Consider the following 24,918-nt stretch of genomic DNA (forward strand, 5'->3'; position numbering starts at 1 on the left):
CTAGTATCAATAAGAGGTAAGAAAAAAAGGTGAGTTAATGGGCGTGAGGGAGAATAAGTTGCAGGAAAGTAAAGAGAGAGAGGGTGGGACTGATAGGCTTGTTCTGCTGGGAGCCAGTATAGACCCGTTCTTAATAATCTCATTCTGTGTAGCAATAAAGAAGATAAATGCTATTATCTGGACAGAACAACTGACTTGTGCTCCAAGGCAGGACAGCATCGCAGCAGGGGGTTTGATTGCTGTAGGGCTCATAGTCCCTTTGTACAGTGATATCCGGAGCCTTGAGCCCAGATTGAGCAGCCAGAGGTTGAGCTGCAATGCACGCTGGGACATTGGCTGGTAGATACCATGTGGTGCCAGATCTGAACATCATTTCCTTTCTAGATGAGCTCCAGGCAGGAGGTCTGTTACCATGGTGCTCCATGACTCTCAGTATTCACCACTTTGCTTTTGATAACATATATTACTGATTTATACCTAAATGTAGGAGGCCTGGTAAAGAATGTGGGACAGTAATTGTCCATGTGGTTGAGAGCAAGGATGAAAGCTTCAGACTGCAGGAAGGTATCAATGATCTGGTCAATTGAGCAGAAAGGAGCCAAATGGAATTTAATCCAGAGAAGAGCAGGGTAATGCTTTGTACTCCTGAATCTGTTTCTTTGCACATAGCATCAGAAGGAAATTGCAGAATTCAATGGGAATGGAATGATGACAAACGGATTGCAGACCGTGAAACTAGAGGGAGGAATGTTGGTGGAAGAGGAGGGGAGAAATGGATGTGAGGCCAGATGGGGCACGGGGAGCAGGGGATAAGAAATGTGGGGTGTGGTGGAAGGGAGAGAGGGGAGATGTTGTTGATTAGTTACCTAAAATGGGAGAATTCAGTGTTGAAATCTTGGGTTGTAAGCTACCCAAATGTGGTTTACAAGCTGTCTAGATGTTAAATTCTCCAACTTTAGATAACTACAACCACCCCTTCCCCCCTGGACTCGCACCTATTCCCCCCCCCCCCACCTTTCAAGTACATTCCTTCCTCTAGCTTCACAGTTCATAACGCTTCAATCCTTTTGTCTCACACCTTTTATCTTTTCATCTGTAGCCTTTGTCCAACCATCTATCATAATTTCCCCCTCACCTGTAGCAACCCATTAGCTGCCACACTTTGAGCTGCTCCTCCCCTCTTCCAGCTTTCTCCTCCCAACGCACCTCCATGCAATCAGTCGAAAAAAGGTTCCCGACACAAAACCAAATGTTGCCCGACCTGCTGAGTTATTACAGCAATGTGTGCCTTTTTTTATAAACTAGCATCAGCAGTTCATTGCTTCTATACGTAACAAAGCAAATTTCTTTTTAAGAATAACAAAACTTTGCACATTAGCCCAAAGCTGACTATGCACTTCCTAGACATTTGGCACAAAGAAGCAATTCGAATGTAAGTTTTGACTGTAATTTCCTGGGATACACTTCGCTGAGGGAATGCTAACTCCATGAAATAGCTAAATAGCTTTAAGGAAACATAAATTATTCCACATTTCTAATACAAGATAGTTGTGGCTTATTATAACACTGCAATAACATTTCCTGGGGTAGACATTCACAGTAATTCAAGGTGACATAGTCTCCTACAGAATAATTTAAATTGCAGATAACCCAACTGCAAGCTCCAGAGTGCTTGAGAACAAGAAAATTTAGAAACCACCTTCCCCTTCCATTTCCCACAATGCCAGCTCTGTATTTTGATTTCTGTTAACTTGTTTACTGCGGTTTCTAAAAAAACGACATTAATAGTTTTGTTTTCTCTCACTTTTAAAAATAAGTTATTGCCATTTTATAGCACAGCAAGTTATTTTACTATATTCATGAAAATACCATGCTCTGTAGACGTACCTTTACAAATGTAATAATATAAAGAGGTAGCAATTTTGGGTTAGCCATTCACAAAAAAAACATCATGGCCTATGCTAAATTCCTCTCTCTATTGTCTTTCCATTAAAGTTACATAGAGGAGGGTTTCAGAACCACAGGAACTCTAGAATGGCTTAAAAGGAAATGTGCATCCAGTCCATCGTGCTTGTTCCTGCTTTTTGAGAAATATCCAATTAATCCTGCTCCCCTACTCTTCCCCAACACCCCTGCACATTCTCCATTAAATATTTATCCAATCCCCTTCTGAAAGTTCCTATGAAATCCTGCTTCCTCCATCCTCCCTGGAAGTGTACTCAAGATCATGTCAACTTTTATCGTGAAGGAAAAATTATCTTTACCTCTCCTCTAACTGTTTTTCCAATCATCTTTAATCAATTTAATTATATTTTAACTGATGCGTGTGTTCATATGTTCACTTTTACACGATGACTTCTGCTGTTCTGAGTTTCTAACAAGACAGCAACAAGACAGAAAACAAAAATAGTACTAAATCCACAAACCAAACAGAACTCAAGATCACCTGTGCTTGGATATTTTGGCATCATTTTAGTATGGCCAGTTCTACAAAAGCTCTTGATCTGGGATGACCGATGGTGCTGTTCAAGATGATCTTTGGTTGGGCATATCCAAAATAAAAGAAATAATACTGTCATCAATACCAAATGATTACATCCGCACAACCCTCCTACCCTCCAATAAGTGAACCGAACTCCATTCAAAAGGCGTACAAATGCTGGAAAATGAAACAAGAGAGATGTGGAGATGGATGAAATCTATCAAGGCCTTGTTCAGTTGATATGAACAACTCAGTTCAGGAAAGTGTTCAAGTGAACCCTCAGCATCTCTCACAGGGATCACCAATGTGAGCGTAACAGCGTAATCGATGCAGATGCGCTTTTCTACCTGGTTAAGGACTGAATAAAAAGTTCCAGCTCTGCACATTTCTGGTGATTCAGTTTAATCTTGAAGATAAATTTATTTAAATAGAGCTAGGCAACGACAACAATATATAATGGATTTATTCATAGCTTTCCCCGAAGCTAACTCCTTGGGTCCATCATTCCCTGGATCATGGTAGGAGGATGCCAATAATTCAAAACAAAGACTGAAATGAGCTAAACAATCTTACAGGTAGACACAAAATGCTGGTGTAACTCAGCAGGTCAGGCAGCATCTCTGGAGAGAAGGAATGGGTGACGCTCCGGGTCGAGACCCTTCTTCAGACTGAGGGTAGTAACTTCAGATAGCCCTTGCTTTTCCTCTCTATCCCCTCCCCCTTCCCAGTTCTCCCACTAGTCTTACTGTCTCTGACTACATTCTATCCTTGTTCCACCCCCTTCCCTGACATCAGTCTGAAGAAGGTATGTCTCCTCTATATCCCGCGGCTGCGCTCTTGCTCCCCCTCTCCCCATTTGTACAAGGATAGAGTCCCCCTTGTCCTCACCTTCCACCCCATCAGCCGTCGTATACAACAAATTATCCTCCAATATTTCCACCGCCTCCAACGGGATCCCACTACTGGCCACATCTTCACATCTCCACCCCTTTCTGCTTCCCACAGAGACCGTTCCCTCCGTATCTCCTTGGTCCACTCATCCCTTCCCACCCAAACCACCCCCTCCCCAAGTACTTTCCCCTGCAACCGCAGGAGATGCAACACCTGTCCCTTTACCTCCCCCCTTGACTCCATCCAAGGACCCAAACAGTCACCTGCACTTCCTCCAACCTCATCTATTGTATCCGCTGTTCCAGATGTCAACTTCTCTACATCGGCGAGACCAAGCACAGGCTCGGCGATCGATTCGCTCAACACCTTCGCTCAGTCTGCCTTAACCAACCTGATCTCCCAGTGGCTCAGCACTCCCCCTCCCATTCCCAATCTGACCTTTCTGCCCTGGGCCTCCTCCATTGTCATAGTGAGGTCCAGTGCAAATTGGAGGAACAGCATCTCATATTTTGCTTGGGCAGTTTACACCCGAGTGGTATGAACATTTACTTCTCCAACTTCAGATAGCTCCTCTGTCCCTCTCTTTCCCCTCCCCCTTCGCAGTTCTCCCACTGTCTTCCTGTCTCCTACTACATCCTATCTCTGTCCTGCCCCCTCCCCTGACATCAGTCTGAAGAAAGGTCTCGACCCGAAAAGTCACCCATTCCTTCTCTCCCGAGATGCTGCCTGACCCGCTGAATTACTCCAGCATTTTGTGTCTACCTTCGATTTAAACCAGCATCTGCAGCTTTTTCCCTGAACAATCTTACATGCTGCTGCTGGACCTGTTCTGAGAATTAGGAACATGTCCAAGTGCTAGCTAGAGTGTGTTCTTCTGAGGGAAGAGCTGAGGCGGAGAGGGAACAGAGGAAGTGTTACTGGCTGTGCGCCCGGGAGCTAATGAATATATTTCCTCTGTAACAGACCTTTCCCTTGGACAAATCATCCCACTTCCTCAGATAGACACAGGTATCAGTGGTGCACATAGTTTACATGTAGAAGAACCAGGATCTCAGAGTAAACACTGATAAACACTCCCAAATGGGATGGAATGATGACGCACAAATTGTGCTGCTGCTGCCTCATGGTTTCAGCCACCTGTGTTGGATCCTGACCTCCAGTGCTGCCTGTGTGGAGTTTGGATGTGGGATTCCTCCAGTTGTTCTGGCTTTCTGTCACATCCCAAAGATGTGTGGTAGATTAGCGGGCCATTGTAAATCACTCCAAATGCAGGTGGTTGGCAAGGAATCCAAGGTGAGTTGACGGGCGTGTGTAAGAGACAGTAATTTGTCGAGTTTCGGAAAAGTATGATGGGAAATGTGAATGATGGGTTTGCTGTCCCAGGTGCCGGAGCCAGGAGGGGTCGAATGGGTTGAATGGCCCCATCTGTCTCAGACAAAGGATAAACCACTGACTATTTGTGTTCTTGCCAAACCAACAGCAAAACAGCCATGAACAGCTCACAATGAGCTCTGAAAGTGCAAGAGGCCTGATTCCAGTCAAGTATTAAAAATGAATAAACGTTTTGTTGGAAAATCAATGCTATTTGCATTCACCACCATCCATACAATAATCAGCTCGGGCTACGGAGAGTGAATACTGAAGTACCATATGACCTTTGCTGTGCTCCGAACTGTCCTGATGTTGTTAAGCTTCTGCAAAAGCCTGCAGTGTTACATTTTGGATTCTTGCCATGACATTTACACATTACCTTCAAGTGCACCTCTGTGTTTGTAAACCCCAATACGAGAATTTATATCATGAATTTTGATTTAATGCGGCTAATGCAGCGGTCTCCTGACACATTCCCATTAAAAAACAATTGTGAAAAAAATATTGTATCTTTTTCCTTTTTTTGAGACCATTTAAAACAAACAAATTCAATTTGTCTGGCACTTTATCACTTCAGACAAGAATATACCATCTAATGACCTCATATGCCTCGGTTCTATTTTCTCAATTTTCCTTCTAGATTTTCTCAAGATTCTGCCTCATGTTTTGGACCTTGCAGTCACTCTGATCACTTAAGCAGAACCCATTCTCCCAGTGTGTGTGAGAACACTCGAGTAGAAAACCGCAGGGATTCAACTGATCATTACATGCAAAATCATTCTGGCTTAATATCTAAATTATGCAGGACATTAGGGAGCACTTGTGGAAAGCGGATCCTTAAATACAGTCAGCAATCTTCATTCATTCAGCAAATGATCATTCCCTCAGCTAAACATCGACCTGTAGGGTGCCTGGAAGTTGCTGAACAGCCACCGGGAAGTGAATAGTCTGTCTGATTCAGACGCTCGGCTTGTATACACTGGAATTTAGAAGGATGAGAGGGGATCTTATCGAAACATATAAGATTATTAAGGGGTTGGACACGTTAGAGGCAGGAAACATGTTCCCAATGTTGGGGGAGTCCAGATCCAGGGGCCACAGTTTAAGAGTAAGGGGTAGACCATTTAGAACGAGATGAGGAAAAACTTTTTCAGTCAGAGAGTTGTAAATCTGTGGAATTCTCTGCCTCAGAAGGCAGTGGAGGCCAATTTTCTGAATGCATTCAAGAGAGAGCTTGATAGAGTTCTTAAGGATAGCGGAGTCAGGGGGTATGGGGAGAAGGCAGGAACGGGGTACTGATTGAGAATGATCAGCCATGATCACATTGAATGGTGGTGCTGGCTCGAAGGGCCAAATGGCCTACTCCTGCACCTATTGTCTATTGTCTATCATTAGTTGGACCACGAAAGGAGGGTGATGGAGGGAAGGGTCAAATCTCCTCCCAAGAATAATGACTGACTGCAGACCCGCCATTGCAGACAAGGGAGGCCCGGTCAGCACTCTTAGCAATAGAGCAACCTTGGTAGGACCTGATGCCTGAACAGGGAAGTTTCTTTACCACAATTTTTTTGGACATTCTTCATTTAAGGAAAATTAAGGCAAAATGTTGCAAATAAATATTTGGTCTGGATGTTGAAAATTACAGCCTGTCAGCCCGTGGTGCCTCTGCCAATCCCACCAATTGGTAGTTCACGTTTAGTGGAAGGTTTGGATTGGTTTGCAGCAGTGATGTGAGGAACAAAATGTTTTTTTTCCCAACAGATATTCCTCGCAATATAGTCTGGGACCTCCAGCAATCCTGGAAAGGTTCACTGGATCCAACGTGCACCTCAAGTTTTTGCAATGCTAGAGGCCAAAGGTGCCATTAAAGCCTGGCCAGTCCTCAACAATGTATGCACTTAAAGGTTTTCCACCCCCCTGTAGAAGAGCAAAAAAGTCACCTGCAGCTTGGATTGTTTGTTAAAGAAAGGGGGCTTGGTGGGGTTGTTGGGGAGAGGGGGGTTGTGGTGGACAGTCAGGTCATGCTCCCTCATGAGATTAATAAAAAAGAGGCCTTTCAGCCCATCAAGTTTATGCTGGCTCTTCTCACTGCAGTCACTCCAATCCCTTCCCCCACTTGTTTGCCTGTAACCCATTCTCCCTCATTGTCTGTCTATTTCTCAAGATTCTCCCACCAGCCGCCTGCAGATGCAAGGCAACTTTACAATAGACAATTAACCCACAAACCCGCACAGGATTTGGGATGTGGGAGGAAGCCGGATGGATCATCCAGGAGAAACCCACATAGTCGCAAGAAGAATGTGTAAACTCCACACAGGCAGCACTGGATTTCTGCATTGAACCCGGGTCAATGGAGCAATGAGGAAGCAGATCTTTCAGCTGCGTCAGATCTGCGTCGTAGGAACTACAGCCACCTGCTCAGAACAAGCGCCAAGCCCGCGGTCAAGGATGGAGTTCGGGCACAGGAGGGTGGGTGGAGTCACAAAGCTCAGGCTGGGGATAGAGTTGAGGTTGTCCTCCAAAAAGGGGTGGAAAATATGGTTGGAGTCAACAGTTGAACTGGGAGTGCATGGTGGCGGGTCCCAATAGAGAAATGCATGATGGGTGAATAAGCAGCTTCCTTATTTGAACATGAATGGGAATTGACTTCAGTGGTACACCTTCCCAGCTATTGGGCGTTCCTAGGATATGTACTAATAACCAAGAAGAGCTTGCCACCCACTCATCCTTTCACCAAATTCTTCACAGAAATTCAGCCATATAGACAATATAAATACTGTACAATGTGTCAGAATTTCCAAACCACTATCACTTCAATGATAATTAACTACATCAGATATTACACAATCTCCTCTACTTTGAAGCTCTTTGTTGTAAATGCTTAGGTTTCAAAAAAGTGGAAAACCATGAAATGTCACAGTCTTTCAATGTCTACAGCAAATAATTCTCATGCATGTATTAATATGGGCACCAAGGTTCACTTATGCTGTGCTAATGGTGAAAGCAGATAAGGTACAGAGGCAGGGAAGGCATGATGCATGACCACAATTAAAATGGCCATCAAATCTCTGTTTCGTTGCCTGCCATATTAATGGTAATTTAGTTGCTTCTCCCTGCTCTGGATGACTCATTTTCAGTTGTCATTCTGGTAAGAAAATAAAAAGTAAGAACTGAAGTAGATTATTCAGACCTGCACCAAGATTGATTGGGACTGAATTTCATAATGTTCACTTTTCTGCTCGATGGGAACATTGCTTGCTTACATGAATGTTTAACCTGCATTGTTCCCAGGCTGGAATAAACACCAAGATGAGCTTCAACGTCAGAGAATTCTAGACATCCACAACCTGATTCATCTCAGTCCCAAGTCAACCTTTCCCAGTGTTCCTAGTTCAAAATGTTCACTCATCTCGCAGTGTCTATCCTGCTCAACATTTCAGAATCTTAAGCATGTTAATTGGATTGGGTCCCTAATTGGTGAGTGGACTGTGATGTGCAATCATTTGTACATGTTGCTGCTGTGTGTTAATACAATGCGCGTATTCACAATCTCTCCATGCTAGCTGTTCACTGACCACTGAGAACATAGTGCTAACAATGCTTAGCAATGCTAGTGCTGTGCAGTTCAGCAGAGAATGGGTATATTCAACGGTCAGCATTATCCAACACTGGAATCTAGACCTAGGCGAGGTGCAGTATGACTGAAACGGGTGCTGACAGGAGTTCTACAACTCATTCTCATCTTGGAGGATGACACAAGTAGGGAGAATTAGCTCCTCACTTTTCCACACTTCTTTGGAGGCAAGGGTCAAGAGACCGTCCGGACACTGCAATGGCGAACAGTGGTGCTCGTGACAGGAGTTATATCTTAAGGACCTGGCTGTTATCAAGCAGTCTCAGTCATGTTCAAGGTCAGTGAATCTTCAAATGCCACCACCACTACCTGTGACATACACTCAAAACTCTCTTCAATGCACCACATGACCATCACCACTTCAATCAGTTAGAGCTCCTAGATGATGTTCCAAAGCACCAGAAACATCAAGTATGTACTTCTAGTTAGTACATCTATAAACATCCAACCCACCTGTCACCACTTGTAGGCTCCACCAGCTTTCCAACCCAGTCAGAGACGGAGCCAAACCCCCTGCCAATACCACCTGCAACAATAATTTCCTCAAAATGTACACTGTTACAAATAATTTAGGGTATTCGCCAAGAATTTTGCAAGATCCTTTTGCCTCACGATGATCTGACAGCTCTGGCAGAATGTATGCGATACATGGGGCAACTTTCAACTCTGTCATGATACCTGTGGGTCAAGGATCAGGCAGGTGTCAAAGCCCAATCTTTGACCTGCGCTGAGGTGTCGTACTGACTGCAGTGTGTTATCAATGTTGCCACATTGCCTGACTACATCATAGCAGCTATGGTCAAATCCACCTCGTTCCACAGAACACCTAACCACCACTGAAATCAAAGAGGAAGGAAAGGGTTAAGACAGATTGGGTGAGGGACACAATGAGAGGTTGAGATATTGTCAGCTTTATGCCGCTGACTGAAAGAGGATAATCCCTATTGTGGTTAATACACGGATAATTATTATATCAATTCTTACCTGACCGACACGCAATGTCCACGTCCTTTTCAAAGTCTGTCTGTTTAGAACAAATCAGAAAAATCCATTAAAACGTGGATGGCAACAATTAAATAAAAACAAGCAGACACAGTTGAACGGCAGATGCTGGAATCTTGACCAAAACTCAAACTGCTGAAGTTACAGCGTTTGTGGAGGAAACGGTTAGGCAATGTTTCAGGCTTTGAAGAAGGGTCGAGACCAGAAACCTCCCCTATCAATTTCGTCGTTGCTGCCTGACCTGCTGAACTATTCTAGCACTTTGTGTTTTCAAATAAAAACATGCATTGATTTCTATTTAAAAAAACTGAAGATAACTTTGCTTAACTTCCAATGAACCCGAGTCATTCTGAAGTAATTCTGAGTTATTCTGAATAAGTCAGAAAAAGGGTCCCGAAACATCACCTATCCATTTTCTCCAGTGATGCAGCCTGTCTGGCTGAGTTACTCCAGCATTTTGTGTCTATCTTTAGTATAAACTAGCATCTGCAGTTCCTTGTTATTACAACCTGAGTTATTGCAGTTTCAGACTATTTAGAGACTTTTGAATAAGTTGCAGGGTGCATTTTGTAGGTTATGAATCGGATTGAAAAGAAGGCAAGTAAGACGGAAATATGGAGGATGATGGATAATTTCAATCCAATTCGACTTGCAATCGGAGAGGCTATATAGTATGCCTGGAATTGAAAATGAAGAACAAAATCATTTTTTAATCAAATGAAAAGAACTATGGAATTAGATTATTTCATGGGAAGATGCAAGTTAAGTTCACAACTGAGACAGCACAAAGCTATTGAAAGGATGGATGCGACTGAACTCTAAATGAGAGTACAAATTAGCACAAGCCTCATGGAACAGTAGCTCCGTGTATAAATAAGAGAAATTAAATTCAAACGGCATGCAAAGTATATGAAATCTCAACATTAGTCAAGCTTAAATGATTGACATTCACAAATTGCTTGTTTGATTTCCATTATGACCTTTTAGAAGTACTTTTGTGAGTCTTTGGTATTATGAGCTTGGGTCAAAGATTGGATTGTGTATTAAAAGCTCCAAGCCAGGCTTATGCTAATATTAGCAATTTTCTATGCTGGGAACGAGGTCCTGTCCAATGGTCCCAAAGCTGCATTTTGTCTTCCTGTGGGTAATATTTTAATTGCTTTGCTTTGGTTGATAAACAAAATAAATGCAAATGAGCCCTAATTTTCCAATGTAAGGAGTGAAACAAACCAGAGAAGCTGAGGGTTTGCTGTAAATTGATTTCCTTTAATTTTGTTATTGGAGTGTGAATACAAATGTGCAGGCTGTTTATAGGGCACAACAGCAAGTCCCTCAGCCAGACTTCTTGAGCTGCAGTGAAGTAGAATGACAAATTTATTTTTGATAAACTGAATTTCCAAATCTTATGCAATATCAAATGAAGCATGCAGTATACACTTCCATGTCCATGTCAAAAAGAACTGCAGATGCTGGTTTAAATCGAAGATAGACACAGAATGCTGGAGTAACTCAGCGGGACAGGCAGCATCTCTGGGGAGAAGGAATGGGCGACTTTTCGGGTCAAGACACATTCCATATTCCAAAGGAATCATACAGCATTTATGTAGGTAGAGTAGATACATGGAAAAGTGACAGGAGACGGTATAAACCAAGTTCAAATGACAATAACATGTCTACTTAGAGAATAATTTGCTGGCTGATAATAGAAGCAATCACATTAAGTCTCACTCTAAGGGAAGGAGATTAGACAATGCTGCTACTTACACGAGCATTAGGCGGTCGCTTTGAATTGTGTTATAACACTCAAGATTCCAATTCTGCCTCCCTCCTTTGGGAATAGAGGCTGGTTTCTAATTACCGCACTCTTGGATGAGATCATGTGCTTACAAGAGAACTTGCAGAAGACCGAGACAGAATCATAGGTAGATTGCCTGTCTGTATCAGATGTAATGGAATGCCTCAGGTCAGGCCAGCTAGTCCAATAATCCATCACACCAATGTTGTCAGGGTGGCAAAGCATTCTGTAGTGTTTATGTCAGTCATCTGTGGATAATTCTTCCCAGATAGGCGAGCCATCAATAGAAACATAACCTGGCAATATTTCCAGATATTTATTATTGTTGACTGACTTCAATGACAAATGTCCACCATGGGCATGGCCGGAATGGATGGTAGATTTTATAAATGTGGATGTTATGATCAGGTCATTCCTCATCAACCGTAAATGTTAACTTTGTTTCTCTCTGTGTTGATGCTGCCTGGCCCACTGAGCATTGCCAGTGCTGTTCAGTTTTAGTTCCAGTAATTAGCTGAGGTTTCAAGTGCCTACTGATGCTAGACAAGGAGAATGTGAGGTGGATAAGTGTTAAAGCTCCAAGCCTGGCTGGTGCTAACATTTCGTAAGGTTTTGTGCTGGGAGCTTGGTCTTTTCCAATTATATCATTGGCTTATTTTTTTTTATTTTTTTTTCCTATGGGTATTATTTTAATTGCTTTCCTTCAGTTGATAGGGTTTCAACCACCAGATGCCAGGAAAGAATGATACTGTGTGGTCTGAACATAATGCGCTGGTGTACAAGGTACTGATTACACTAATGAGTTCATGCAGAGCCATTTCAGTGCAGCACTTGGGGAGCACTGTGCTGTAGAATGAAATGGCAAATATGTTTCAGCCACACATTAAAAAAAATCCATGGAACTATTCTAAACTGACTGCGAAGCGAGTGTTCAAACAAATACTTAACAGTCAACAAGCATAATGAAAAAAGGTGAAAAACACTTTTGACATTGCAGTTTGTGGAGCCTTTGTATGTACACAATAACTGGCATCTAAATACAAACAAATTGCACTGGCAATTGAAAACACCTTAAGATATTCTGGGGAAGCAAATAGCCACTGTAGAAATGTCAGTACTTCCTCGATTCCCTCTAATCCCTGAACAGAGCTCAGTATTGAAACATTAATTTTCAAAATATACACCACAAATTATATGATGGACATTCACTTTCTTGCACATGTTTATTGCTACCAAGAGGGTGCGTGTTACCCTTGTGATCAATGAGCATGAACGTTCAAGCTGAATTCATTCTCTCAATATGACCTTTTAATAATTTCAAAGTGATGGTAGTCATCCATTGAAAGTAATACACACCAGACATATTATTACCATCTTGCCTTCCCTCAAAGTCAAACTATGACAGGGTTGAGCTTTTGCCGAAAATGAATGCATGATAGTTCATTGCACACAGTTCTGATATCAGGACACCCGGGAATGTCAGAGCATCAACTGATTTATAATGACAGCCAAAATGCAACACAATTGAACGGAGGAGATTTGGAGAGCTTGTAGATATGCCAGATGCATATCCCTTACTGTCTATGTCCAGCTATCAGTGTTCTCCTCTCTCACAGAGATCAGAGACAGATACTCTCCGCTGACAATGTGCATTTCATGTGGCACCGGTAAATGCTGGGGGAACAGATTGCTTTCCTGCCCTCTTAGCTAGGGTTAACCAATACATAAATGCAGAATAAGTAGGAATATGTTAACTCATTCACATTCAAGGAGAATAAACAGAATCAATGAATGCATTTGGTCCATTGCATCTTTGACTTTTATAAAATAGATATTCAATTAACTTGGCTTTCCTCCTTTATCCCAGAAGGCTCAAAGATTTCTCCTTTGGATTGTTATCCAATTTATTTTTGTAAGTTACTATCAAATATCGTTTTCCCATCATCTCAGGCAGTGGATTGCAGAATATAACATCTCGCTGTGCAAACAATATACCCCAGACAGTCTTACTTATTTCTTCTGTCCAAACACTTCATAATTTTGAATCTATCTTTTAAATCTATCCTTGGTCTCAAGAGAAAAGCTCCAGCTGCTTTGGACTGTCCACTTAACTCTTTGTTATCTTGAAGATTCATAGACATTTTAAAGAGAGAGAATAAATAATATGCAAAATACAAAAGTGCTATTGGAACTCTGTGGGTCAGGCAGCATCTTTGGAGGGAATGGAGAGATGCCATTTCGAGTCAGGAGCCCTCTTTGGAGACCTGACCTGAAATGTTACCTGTCCATACCCTCCACAGCTGTTACCTGTCCATTCCCTCCACAGCTGTTACCTGGCCCGTTGAGTTCCTACAGCACTTTGTGTCTTGCTTAAGATCCCAGAATCTGCAGTTCCATGAGCCTGCAGAGCAGATAATATTACAGACGGAGCCTCGCACTGCAAGTCACCAAACTGTCTTTGAGGGTATTTCTTTTGGACAGCCACTTTACTGCAAGTATTCAAATTTTACGTCACATTATGGGCTTTGCACAGCAAATAACACCAAGCTTAATAGTGTAACAGTTGATATCATTAACTGCTCAGAGTTGACAAATGGTACAGAGATTGTCTCGGCCAAAATAAATCCTGCAACCAACACCTAAAAGGCAAATTATCCAGCTGTTCCTCTCATTATTTCTTGGACACAAATTGGCCAAAAAACAACTTTGCTCCAGTGGCCACACATGATTCCATGGCTGTAAAGTGCTTTGAAATGTCCCAAAGTCCTGGAAGTGGCCAAATAAACACAAATTATTTTATTTCTAGTCTGGGGATAGTTTGGGACGCAAATGTTATCTGAATGTAATCTGCCCAAGGTCACAAAGTATTGCACTGTGAATTAATGCATGATGCAAGATCACACTTTGGAGTGTAATACACTCCAACGGCCACAGATGAAACAGACACCAGGATTACATTAGTTCTAAATGTCAGCTGTAAATTTGCTTGCCTGGCATCGAATTGCCATGAACACTCCCAAGATATGCTCATTATTTATCATAAGCTATCTCTCCGTTTGCCATCTTCTCCTCTTCTAACGAGAGTGAACAAAGCACCTCCTATGGTCCTGCTCCAAAGATGCATGTCAAAAGGGCCACCAGGACTAGAAGTTGGTTCTTTAATTGACTTGCTGTTCAGTGCATTTACCCTGCATTAAACATACTGAGCTGAGTACATTCACCAGGATTGGCCACTGCAAATCACCACTAGTGTGTGTTTCGTAGTAGTGGTTCTGGTGGATTCTGGGGGAGGTTAATGAACAATTGAAATAATATTGATGCAGGAGTAGTGTAAGTGAGTGTTCGATCATTGGTGCAGGAGTAATGTAAGTGAGTGTCCTGGACTCAGTCAGTGGGTGTAAGGATTTGTATCTGAGTTGTATGACTCTCTGACGAATGACTTCAGAGGGTTATACCTGTGGAGAGATGGCTTCATCTCGGCTCCTGCTCACTAGTATCCATAAAACTAATGACCTAGCTGACATCCTTAAACACCTAACTGAGGCATTTAAACAGATTAAATGTTTTAAAATAATTGGCCTATAGGACTGAGACGAAATGACTATAATCGGAGATTGTCAATTTTTCAAACATTCTGTCTCTGTGTGGATGTTTGAGAATATTTAAACATCAATGAATATGATGAGACTACTGATCATAATGATTACTGGTGAGACTGATAGCTTTTTAGATTCCATGTAAGTTCACAAGTTCAAGGAGTAGAATTAGGCCATTCGGCCCATCGAGTCTACTCCGCCATTCAATCATGGCTAATCTCTGCCTCCTAATCACATTTTCCTGCCTTCTCCCCATAACCCTTGACACCCGGTCTAATCAAGAATTTGTCTATGGTAAAGTATGGTACATTAATCAGTGTGGGACTGAAAATATGACATCTATATGTATTGGGCCAAATTTTGCTAGTTATTGGTTCGTGCTAATTTTTCTTCAACTCAAGGTAAAAATGTCTGAGTCACTCTGTGCCATGGTAGCTTTGCAAAACTCACATTTCAGTGTCTGGCTCGTGGCTCAGGAGCAGTACATATGAATCAAACGCATCACAGATATTTTGGTTTCAAAGTTATGAGTTTGGTTAGCCTTTAAATAATGCATGGATGGCAATTACCTCTCTGACATGTAAATTATTACAATCATGTAGTTTTAACTCTTTAGGTTTTGAATTTTTAGGGAGATGTCAAAACTAGCAGATTAAAAATGTTATCTTCTTTCTTTTATTCCGCTTCTTCTTCTCATTCATCTTCCCTGTTTCTTAGATTAAATGTATTTACTTCAATTTGCCTTTCTACCCTGTCATTGCTAATTATCCTTCAATTTCAATTTGTCTTGCATTAGTTCATTCATGTCCCAGATATTGCATTCCTCACCGCACCATCATCAGCTGACAGTCTCAACAAAAATGTTTGAGTTGAAGAGTGTACGAACAAGTCGAGCAAAAAAACATAGAAAAATAGGTGCAGGAGTAGGCCATTTGGCCCTTTGAGCCAGCACTGCCATTCAATATAATCATGGCCGATCCATCTAAAATCAGTACCCCGTTCCTGTTTTTCCCCCATATCCCTTGATTCCTTTAGCCCTAAGAGCTAAATCTAACTCTCTCTTGAAATTAGCAGATTAGTAGAACATGTGATATCTTGAATGGATGGCTTGGGCAACATGCTCCAGCAAAATCTACCTCAACATGTGCTTTTATATAAATATTAGAAGTGAAATCATTTACTGTTTTCTTATGAGTTGATGTGTCCATTAGATCAGTAATCTCTCTGCACTGAAAGTAATGGAAATACAAAATATAAAACCACATAATAAATAACTAATGCTTGAGTCAACCTTCAGACTTACTGATTCCTTGCATTAAGCTTGTTTGCCAGCAGAAAAGTTGAATTTGGAAACATTATGTATCCCAATTATCTGATCAGTCGTCTGCCAAATAATAACAACAATGTAAACTTAGCCCAATTTTAACCCCAGGGAAAAAGGAGAAGATTTAGATTTGGAGGTCCACCTTCAGCTACACTGAAGACAACAGAGCCTAAAAATGGGTCAGGATAAAGGGGTGACCCACATTAACCTGTCTTAGAACATTAGTCAGGCTAAAATCATATGATTTGATTTACCCGGATAGGGCGCAAAAAAATGTTTTTCATTGTATCTCAGTGCACATGGCAATGGTAAATCAACAATAATACCAGCAAAATGAAGGGAAAAACTGATACGAACCATAATCCGAGCGTGACCATTTGGAAAAGTGCCTGCAGTATCTCCAGCCATTGGATCCTGACAGTTCCTCAGCCGACATCGAACAGCATCTTGAACCTGTTCATCCGAAAAATAACGTTAAGTAAGTTGATGCCGAAACATGAATGCTCACTAAGCATACCAGATGTTTAGAAAGGTTAGTCTGCACTATAATCAATTTACAATCAGTGTAGCAGATTGGATTAAATATGGGTTAGAAGTGCTACACACCTGGATACAGGAGATGGATTTTTTTCCTGTATCATTGGAGTCATAGAGCAATAGAGTGCAACAGTGTGGAAACAGGGCCTTTGGCCCAACTTGCCCACACTGGCCATCATGTCCCAGCTACACTCGTCCCATCTGCTCGCATTTGGTCCATATCGCTCCAAACATGTCCTATCCATGTACTTGTCTGTTTCTTAAATATTGGGATAGTCCCTGCCTCAACTACCTCCTCTGGCAGCTTGTTCTATACATCCACCTCCCTTTGTGTAAAAAAGTTACCCCTCAGATTCCTATTAATTCTTTTCCCCTTCACCCTAAACCTATGCCCTCTGGTCCTCGATTCACCTTCTCTAGGCAAGAGACACTGTGCATCTACCCGATCTATTCTTCTCATGATCTTGAGATCACCCCTCATCCTCCTGCGCTCCAAGGAATAGAGTCCCAGCCTACTCAACCTCTTGCCATAGCTCAAACTCTCTAGTCCTGGCAACGTACTCATAAATCTTCTCTGTACCTTTTCCAGCTTGACAACATCTTTCCTATTATACGGTGCCCAGAACTGAACACAATACTCTAAATGCAGCCTCACCTACATCTTATGCAACTACAACATGACCTCCCAAGATCTATACTCAATACTCTGACTGATGAAAGCTAATGGGCCAAAAGCCTTTTTGACCACCCAAAAGTGACTCCACCTTCAAGGAACCATATACCTGCACTCCTAGATACCTCTGCTCTACAACACTACCCAGAGCCCTACCATTCACTGTGTAGGTCCTGTCCATGTTAGACTTCCCAAAATACAGCACCTCACATTATTCTGCATTAAATTCCATCAACCATTCCTCAGCCCACCTGGCCAATTGATCAAGATCCTGCTGCAATTTTTTATAACCATCTTCACTATCTGCAAAACCACCCACTTTTGTAATTATCTGCAAACTTGCTAATCTTGCCGTGTATGTTCTCATCCGAATCATTGATATAGATGACAAACAGTAATGGGTCCAGCACCAAACCATGAGGCACACCACTAGTCATAGTCCAGTCCGAGAAGCAACCTTCCACCATCACCCTCTGCTTCCTTCCATGAAGCCAATTTTCTGTCCATTCAGCTATTTCTCCTTGTACCCCATACGATCTAACCTCCCAGAGAAGCCTACCATGTGGAACCTTGTCAAATGCTTTTTCGAAGTCCTTGTACACAACAACTACAGCTCTGCCCTCATCAGCCTTTTTGGTCATGTCATTCATGAGGTTGTGTGTTTCAACATGAACTCCATAGCAAATAGAGGGAGTGAATGAACAAGCATCACCAACATAACGTTACAACCAGAGAGATGGGAATGGGTATTAGACAGATGACCCTTCATGTCTGCTCCCCCTTTCCTTAAGATCATGGCTTATCCTTTACCTTAACTGTTTCCCTTCCGATACCCATATTCTTTTGTACCCAAATATCTAATTGATCTCATTTTTTAATATACTCATTGACCAAGCATCACATCCCTCCAAACATTACAGCTCTGGGGCAATCTTATAGTGGCTGAAAGGATGGTTATGAGGCGGGGCTGATTGTAGAAATATTGCTCAGCTACGAAGGCACAACTACCACGTGCTTGCCGCTCTTTATCTGCCCGCCATTTTCTGCTGGTTAATGCTGCACGGGGGAAGTCTGCTCACCTCTCTCCTCAGGACGCAGTGCACCATGACAATGACAAATCCTTGCAGTGAGTCAAACACGGCAAACAGGATCTGAAACAAGATGGATCGTTTGTCGGTCATTGCCAGCACTGCTGACATCCAGGTCAGAGCGAGGAGAGGCAACACCACGCAGGAACTCCACAGAGACGCCCTGCACACAAACAGAAAGCCCATCAGAACTGGCAGGACACCATTTGGATTGATATTAAGTGTGATGTAAATTACAGATTTAGAGATTAAAAAAAATAATGTTTTTCCAAAGACTTCAATCTGTACTTTACAGTTCTTGATATTCTACCCATCTCTACAGACACCTGGATTTACATCTATTACCTTTCCAACAGTTATTTGAAATTAAATGTTTATGTATTTCCATAAAAAGAATCTATGATTACCAAAATAACAGAGTTTAATTATCTGGGCAGTTTATATTTATAACGTTTTAAGTCTATATATACACACACACGTATATGCATTATCCATATATTACATACAGAGAGATACAGATTTAAAATGCTTGAGACTAACATGGCATTACTGGCAGTGGTGGCTGACAAGGCTGTCGTTGAAACAACTCCGCACTTGGAACATTTGAGGGTCAGGCCGCTATGGGGCTCACTCATCTGACTGGAACCAAATAAAAATTCAACAAAAAAAAGAGAAAGATTGCAGCTTTAAAATAAAAGCATCCAGCACCCTCAGGAATTAAAAGAAAATAATATAAGTGTAAGAATTCTCCATGGTAAATATGATAATTACATTACACCACACGAGTAAGAAAGCCATGCAGAATCTGGATCAATGTCAAACACATTTAAATTAAGAGGTGAAATACGATGGTATACTTTATGCAAGGTACATGTTGTTTACAGTATCATAAGAAAGCACTTGTCATGAGCATTTAAAACAAGACAATGAATGTTTTAGCAGTCACCACCTACCCTCCTCTATGTTTTAGCTTTTTATCTAGGATTCCGTCTCTTGACACGAGTTTATTAAAAACTAAAATGCCGATCACCATGTTGACCTACGAAAGAAGAAATGCTTTTTGTCATCTTTATGCTGGGTGGACCACAACACTCATCACTGTTCCCTCACAGATCCACAACCTTTAAGCTCAGAAGCCACTGCAGCCGCTACTTTCACCAAACCTGCTGCGCAGCTGTGACAGAGCATTCGGTTATATTTACAAAGTTTTGTTTTCAAACCTTTTCCTCCTCTGTTTTTTAAAAGCCCCGCTCTACCACAGGCACCAGTTATTACTCAATTGGTTCCCAGGATTTGGGAGTGTTGCCAAAGTGCTCTGAGAAGTCGTTGGACCAGGGGAGCACTTGGGGTGATAGTGCCCCCGTGTCTACCCGCTCAGATTGCCCCCTTCCAGTGGCCTCAACAATCAACGTCCTCCATCACGACCCCAGAGTGGTCGCAGCATTGGTAATTTATATCAGCTCGTCAAACTTACATCAATGCTCTTTACTGTCCCCCTAACCTCTCACAGTGTGAAGTTATACGGGGCGGGGAAGCACCATTACCTTCAATATCCTCTCACGTCACACACCTTTAGGCACATTTGATGCTGTTCCACCGTTTCAGGTGATATACCCCATCTAATACTATTAAATTAAGGTGTGCTGTTGTATCCTCAGAGACGAGGAAATCTGAACGACAATTCCTTGCTGATGCTTCCGCTGAATTTAGGTCTGGTAACCACCTGAACCTACCCAGGATTCCATGTCCATGTTACTTAATGCAATGCACAAGTGCCTGTGCATTAGAGCAAAATAAAAACCTCAACAAAACAACAATGCCTTTTTCGGACAAATAATAAAACCATTGCCACTGTTGTTTAATGTGCTGCATTTACACCAGCATCCTTAATGTAAACAGGGAATGTGATAAGGTATCCCCTGCAGTAGTGCTCTCTCCATAAGAAAATATATCATCTGTGAGTATCTGGATTGCATTACCAGATTCCTGAATATGGAATCATATACGTCGCTAATTATGTCTTTGTTTTCCCTGTGCGCCTTGAGTTTTGCAGTATCTTTGTGGGCAAGATGGACAATGTGGCTTTCACTGTAGGAAGTGCCCAGCTAGAAACTCTACTCTGTGATCGTCCCACCAATGATTCTGATAGCTCGAGTGTAGAGTGCTCTGATGTGCACTTTAGTCAGGTTTGAAACAGCCAATTGTCACATTAAGCTCAAACAGACATCGCAGCATCTGCTCCGAAGTGAACCCATGTCATATTCAGAGTATCCGCGATGACCTGGAGAATACCCTCAACCCTCCCAATCCTGGCTGCAGCCAGGGAACCATCATCATCCTCACTGCTCTGTCAAAGCTCAAGCATCCACAGAGATTTTTCTTTGCCATAATTAAAAATAGATGCTTGTTGCAAGTGTGTCGTCTCTGAATTTAGATAGCAGGTCACTGCAGTCATGGTTGGCACCAAAACAGAAGCCCAACTGACTGCAGGATGAACTCATTCTCCCTCCACATTGTTCTCTCTCATGCAAAGCAGCCTGACTCTGAAATATAAACAGAAAATGACAGTAACACTTGGCAGGTCAGTCAGCGTCTGTGGAGAGATAGAGTTAATGTTTCAAGTCATTAGATTGACTCTTTCTCTCCCCACAGCTGCTGCCTGACCTGCTGAGTGTTTCTGGCACTTTTGATTCTTATTGCACATTTTCAACATCTTTGGACGTTCTTTTAGGAAAGAGATGAGGAGGAATTTCTTTAGTCAGTGGATAGTGAATCTGTGGAATTCTTTGCCACAGAAGGCTGGGGAGGCAAAGTCAGTGGATATATTTAAGGCAGAGATAGATAGATTCTTGATTTGTATGGGTATCAGAGGTTATGGGGAGAAGGCAGGAGAATGGGGTTTAGGAGGGAGAGATAGATCAGCCATGATTGAATGGCGGAGTAGACTTGATGGGTCGATTGGCCTAATTCTACTGCTATCACTTATGATCTTATTGTTTTGCTTCAAGCACTCTAGATCTCGCTGAGATTGCAACGTGGGCGCTGAAGGCATCTCCCCACCAAGAGTAGGGACCTATCAATACAGCCAGTTACTTAATATGCTTCACCTACATAGGAATTTTATAATTGATTACTTTGGTTTTAACAAGCAAAAATAAACCCCCCCAAGATATTTATCACATAAACAGAAAAAAGGCACATTGCATTGACAAATTAATTACTTTATGAAATATCAATACATGCAATAATCAAATTGCCTCAATGGCGTTATAAGTGGGATGTGCAAGGTTTAATGATAAGAGCGCATGCACATTTGTTTTACCAGAACAACAGCTGCTGCAGGTCCAACAAATGCATATAAAAGGCCTCCCTCCAGTGACAGCCAGCAGCTGTGAACATAAAAATAATAACCAACACATTAAAATTAGAAGGGTACATTTAATTAATCATCAGTGGGCAACTTCAAGAGCAGACAGATTCTCAAACAGTGCACAGGAATTCATTGCAATGGAGTTCCAGCATTCAAGAACCATGGGCCTCTTAACTAAAAATGAACTTGAGAAACTCACTAACTGAGAATATCTATGATCTACTAATATATATATCTAATATCTCACTGATATGAAAATATTAGAGTTCCTCCAGGGGGCAGGCCAACATTCATCATTAACACAATGCCATAAAACAGCCAAAGATGGACGAACTAGCATGATTTCTCTTCTTTGTGTGGGGTTTCTTTGCTGGTACTTTGAGGTGCCACATTTTCCTTGACTTGGGGCCCTGGCACTATGGGTGTTTTCCCTGGTGGGCCATTGACCAAAGGATCGATGATGTCCTGCTGCTGCACCACCCCATTGGGCACACTAGAATATTTACCACTGGCTTTAACCCGGCACTCCCATTGAAAGCAATTTGAGGGACAATCTCTCTGCATTTTTATATTAATTTTCAGGAGCTCGGCATTGTTGACAGGGCCGGCATTTGCCCAAGAGAATGTGGTGGGAAAAGCTTCCTTCTTGTTGTTCTTCATGAGTAATTGCACAAATTACTACCCTAAATCTTGTTGCAGGTCATCAACTGCATTTTCACTCAGTTATTATCATATTGATAATCTTCATTTGCTAGGCCCACACCATTATTTTCAATGAACTGCCCATCTAAAAATTATGGATCTGCTAATTGTGATCATGCTCAATCCAGTCCAATAACAGCCTGATGATGATGTTAGCTCTTTGCGTATTTCATCCCAACTGACCACGAGAAAGCTGTGGATTACTTGGAATTACCCTGAAGCACAGCCATTATAATGTGGATTGATCTGGCAATCCCGAGAGGAAGAGGGATAAATCTAAGGAAACCACGGCTACGGGTTGTCCATCATTGCCTTTTGCCAAAACGGACAAGGTGGCACAGCGGTGGAGTTGCTGTCTTACTGCTCCAGAGACCCGAGCTCGATCCTGACTACGAGTGCTGTCTGTTCGGAGTTTGTACGTTCACCCCGTGACATGCGTCGGTTTTCTCTGAGATCTTTGATTTCCTCACACATTCCAAAGACGTACAGGTTTGTAGGTTAATTGGCTTGGTATACATGTAAATTGTCCCCAGTGCATGTAGGAAAGTGTTAGTGTGCGGGCTTGCTGGTTGGTGCGGACTCGGTGGACCGAAGGGCTTGTTTCCACGCCGTATCTCAAAGCCAAACCAAACTAAACTAGACATGCAATTCTGAGCTTGGCCATGGGAAGAGTACCAGGAGGGCTGAGGTAAGCATTCAAAGATGTGCTCAAACCCTCCTTGGGAAATGCAACATCCGCTCCGACTTCTGGGAATGTCTGGCGCACTATTGCTTGAGGTGTAGGAATGTCCGGGATGGCAATGAGAACCTGATGTCCATGCATCAGGAGCACAGTGGACCCCTACCTAAGCAGTGCTCCAGCTCATAAATGACCCATACGTTATTCTTACAGGCATCTCCTGCACCATCTTTCGGACAATCTGGGTCCCACATTGGCCTCATTAGTTATCTTAATTGAAGTGGAAGCAAGTCATCCTCGATCCTGAGACACTGCCTGAGAAGTCGACTTTCTGCTGCAATACAGATGGCTCTTTGAGTTTAAATCTAATTTTGTTTAAAGCAAAGTAATTAATAGAACTGAACTGAACTATGGCTGACTCGGGGAAATCTAATTATTGATTCACACAAATACATTCTTTAATGGTTTATTGGTTCACTAATTTTGGCTAAATCCTTTCCATGTAAGTGTGCTTGAAATGTACTGGTAAAATATGCAAATCTATTTAAGGTGCAGAAAGAGGAATGAAGTAAGTGATCTGCTGTGGATTTGTAAGGCTATGGGTAGAGAACAAACACCCTCTGTGACAATAGTGCTTCTATACAGGGAGAGGGAATGCTCAAAAATAACACAGAGATGGATTGCTGCAAAGTCCCAACATATCCATTTGCAGTTGACAGTCAGGCTACTGCTCCTTTTCCCTGGATGATACTGAAGTTCTGAATTGCAAGAGCTGCATTGATCCTGGCCAGTGAAAGTGTCAGGCCACCCATGGTCAATTGTTCCTTTCACTTCCCTTTAGGATTTAATTTAGTTTAGTTCAGAGATACAGCGTGGAATCAGGTCCTTTGGCCCACCGAGTCCAACCCGACCAGCGATCACCCCGTACACTAGCACTAGGGACAATTTACAATTTTAACCAAAGCAAGTTAACCTACAAAACCTGTATGTCTTTGGAATGTGGGAGGAAACCGGAGTTCCTGGAGAAAACCCATGCAGTCACAGGGAGAACGTACAAACTCTATACAGACAGCACCCGCAGTCAGGATCGAACCTGGGTCTCTGGCGCTGTTAGGCAGCAACTCTACTGCTGCGTCACTGTGCTGCTGCCGTGCTAGTCATATTTGCACCAAGACCTTGGTAAGGTTTGGAGACAAGAGATCTTGGATAGAATGAAAGGGGCTACAAGGAAAATAAGAAACCAAATTAGTAACCAGCATGGTTACCCTGAAGATGAGAGACTGACTGATTATTTGACTGATTTGGATCCCCGGATTCTGCTGAATGGATGTAGATAGATATTAAACTGCTTGCAATTAACGTAACTTGCAACTTCACTTCCTGCTCTGAAGGAAGTCAGTAGATTTTAGGGCAAGGTGTTACCAAGTTTTGCCAAACTGGTTGCAGAAACCTGATACATGGCAAAGGTGTTCAAAGCACAGCAATAGTTTAAATCAGGCTGTGATAGTGGGAGATGGAAAGGCAAAAGTTTGGTGTATTTACGGGTGAGAACCCACATGGACTGGCACTGCTTCTCCATGTGTTCATTGACTGGCTGGGGCTCAGCCCAAGACAGCCAGAAGCTGCAATGGTTGTGAGGCTTTGATAATGAAACTACAAACGTAAATGGGATTTCCAGTGCAGTTCTAGTGGGCATCTGCAAGGATCCACAGAATGAATATTTACAGCATTCAATGTAAGTTGTAGTAATTTTTAAAAATAAAGCAAAATCCAT

General features: G+C 42.3%; 1 protein-coding gene across 11 annotated transcripts in view; it reads right to left on the minus strand.

Annotated features, from left to right (window-relative positions):
* The window catches only part of adgrb3 (adhesion G protein-coupled receptor B3), a 590,910-nt gene that overhangs the window by 32,210 nt on the left and 533,782 nt on the right, over positions 1-24,918 (minus strand). For 8 of the 11 annotated variants that reach the window (XM_078398997.1, XM_078398996.1, XM_078399001.1 and 5 more), the window contains 7 exons: positions 21,716-21,782; positions 19,347-19,432; positions 18,934-19,032; positions 18,385-18,556; positions 16,453-16,548; positions 9,363-9,402; positions 2,447-2,536 (listed from right to left, as the gene is read on the minus strand). In XM_078398997.1, coding sequence (XP_078255123.1) covers positions 2,447-2,536; positions 9,363-9,402; positions 16,453-16,548; positions 18,385-18,556; positions 18,934-19,032; positions 19,347-19,432; positions 21,716-21,782 — 650 coding nt within the window. The remainder of the gene's footprint in view (positions 1-2,446; positions 2,537-9,362; positions 9,403-16,452; positions 16,549-18,384; positions 18,557-18,933; positions 19,033-19,346; positions 19,433-21,715; positions 21,783-24,918) is intronic. The other 3 variants (XM_078398999.1, XM_078399000.1, XM_078399002.1) reach the window with 3 other exon arrangements.

The sequence above is a fragment of the Rhinoraja longicauda genome, chromosome 5, assembly GCF_053455715.1.
Source record: "Rhinoraja longicauda isolate Sanriku21f chromosome 5, sRhiLon1.1, whole genome shotgun sequence".
Classification (NCBI taxonomy): Eukaryota; Metazoa; Chordata; class Chondrichthyes; order Rajiformes; family Arhynchobatidae; genus Rhinoraja; species Rhinoraja longicauda.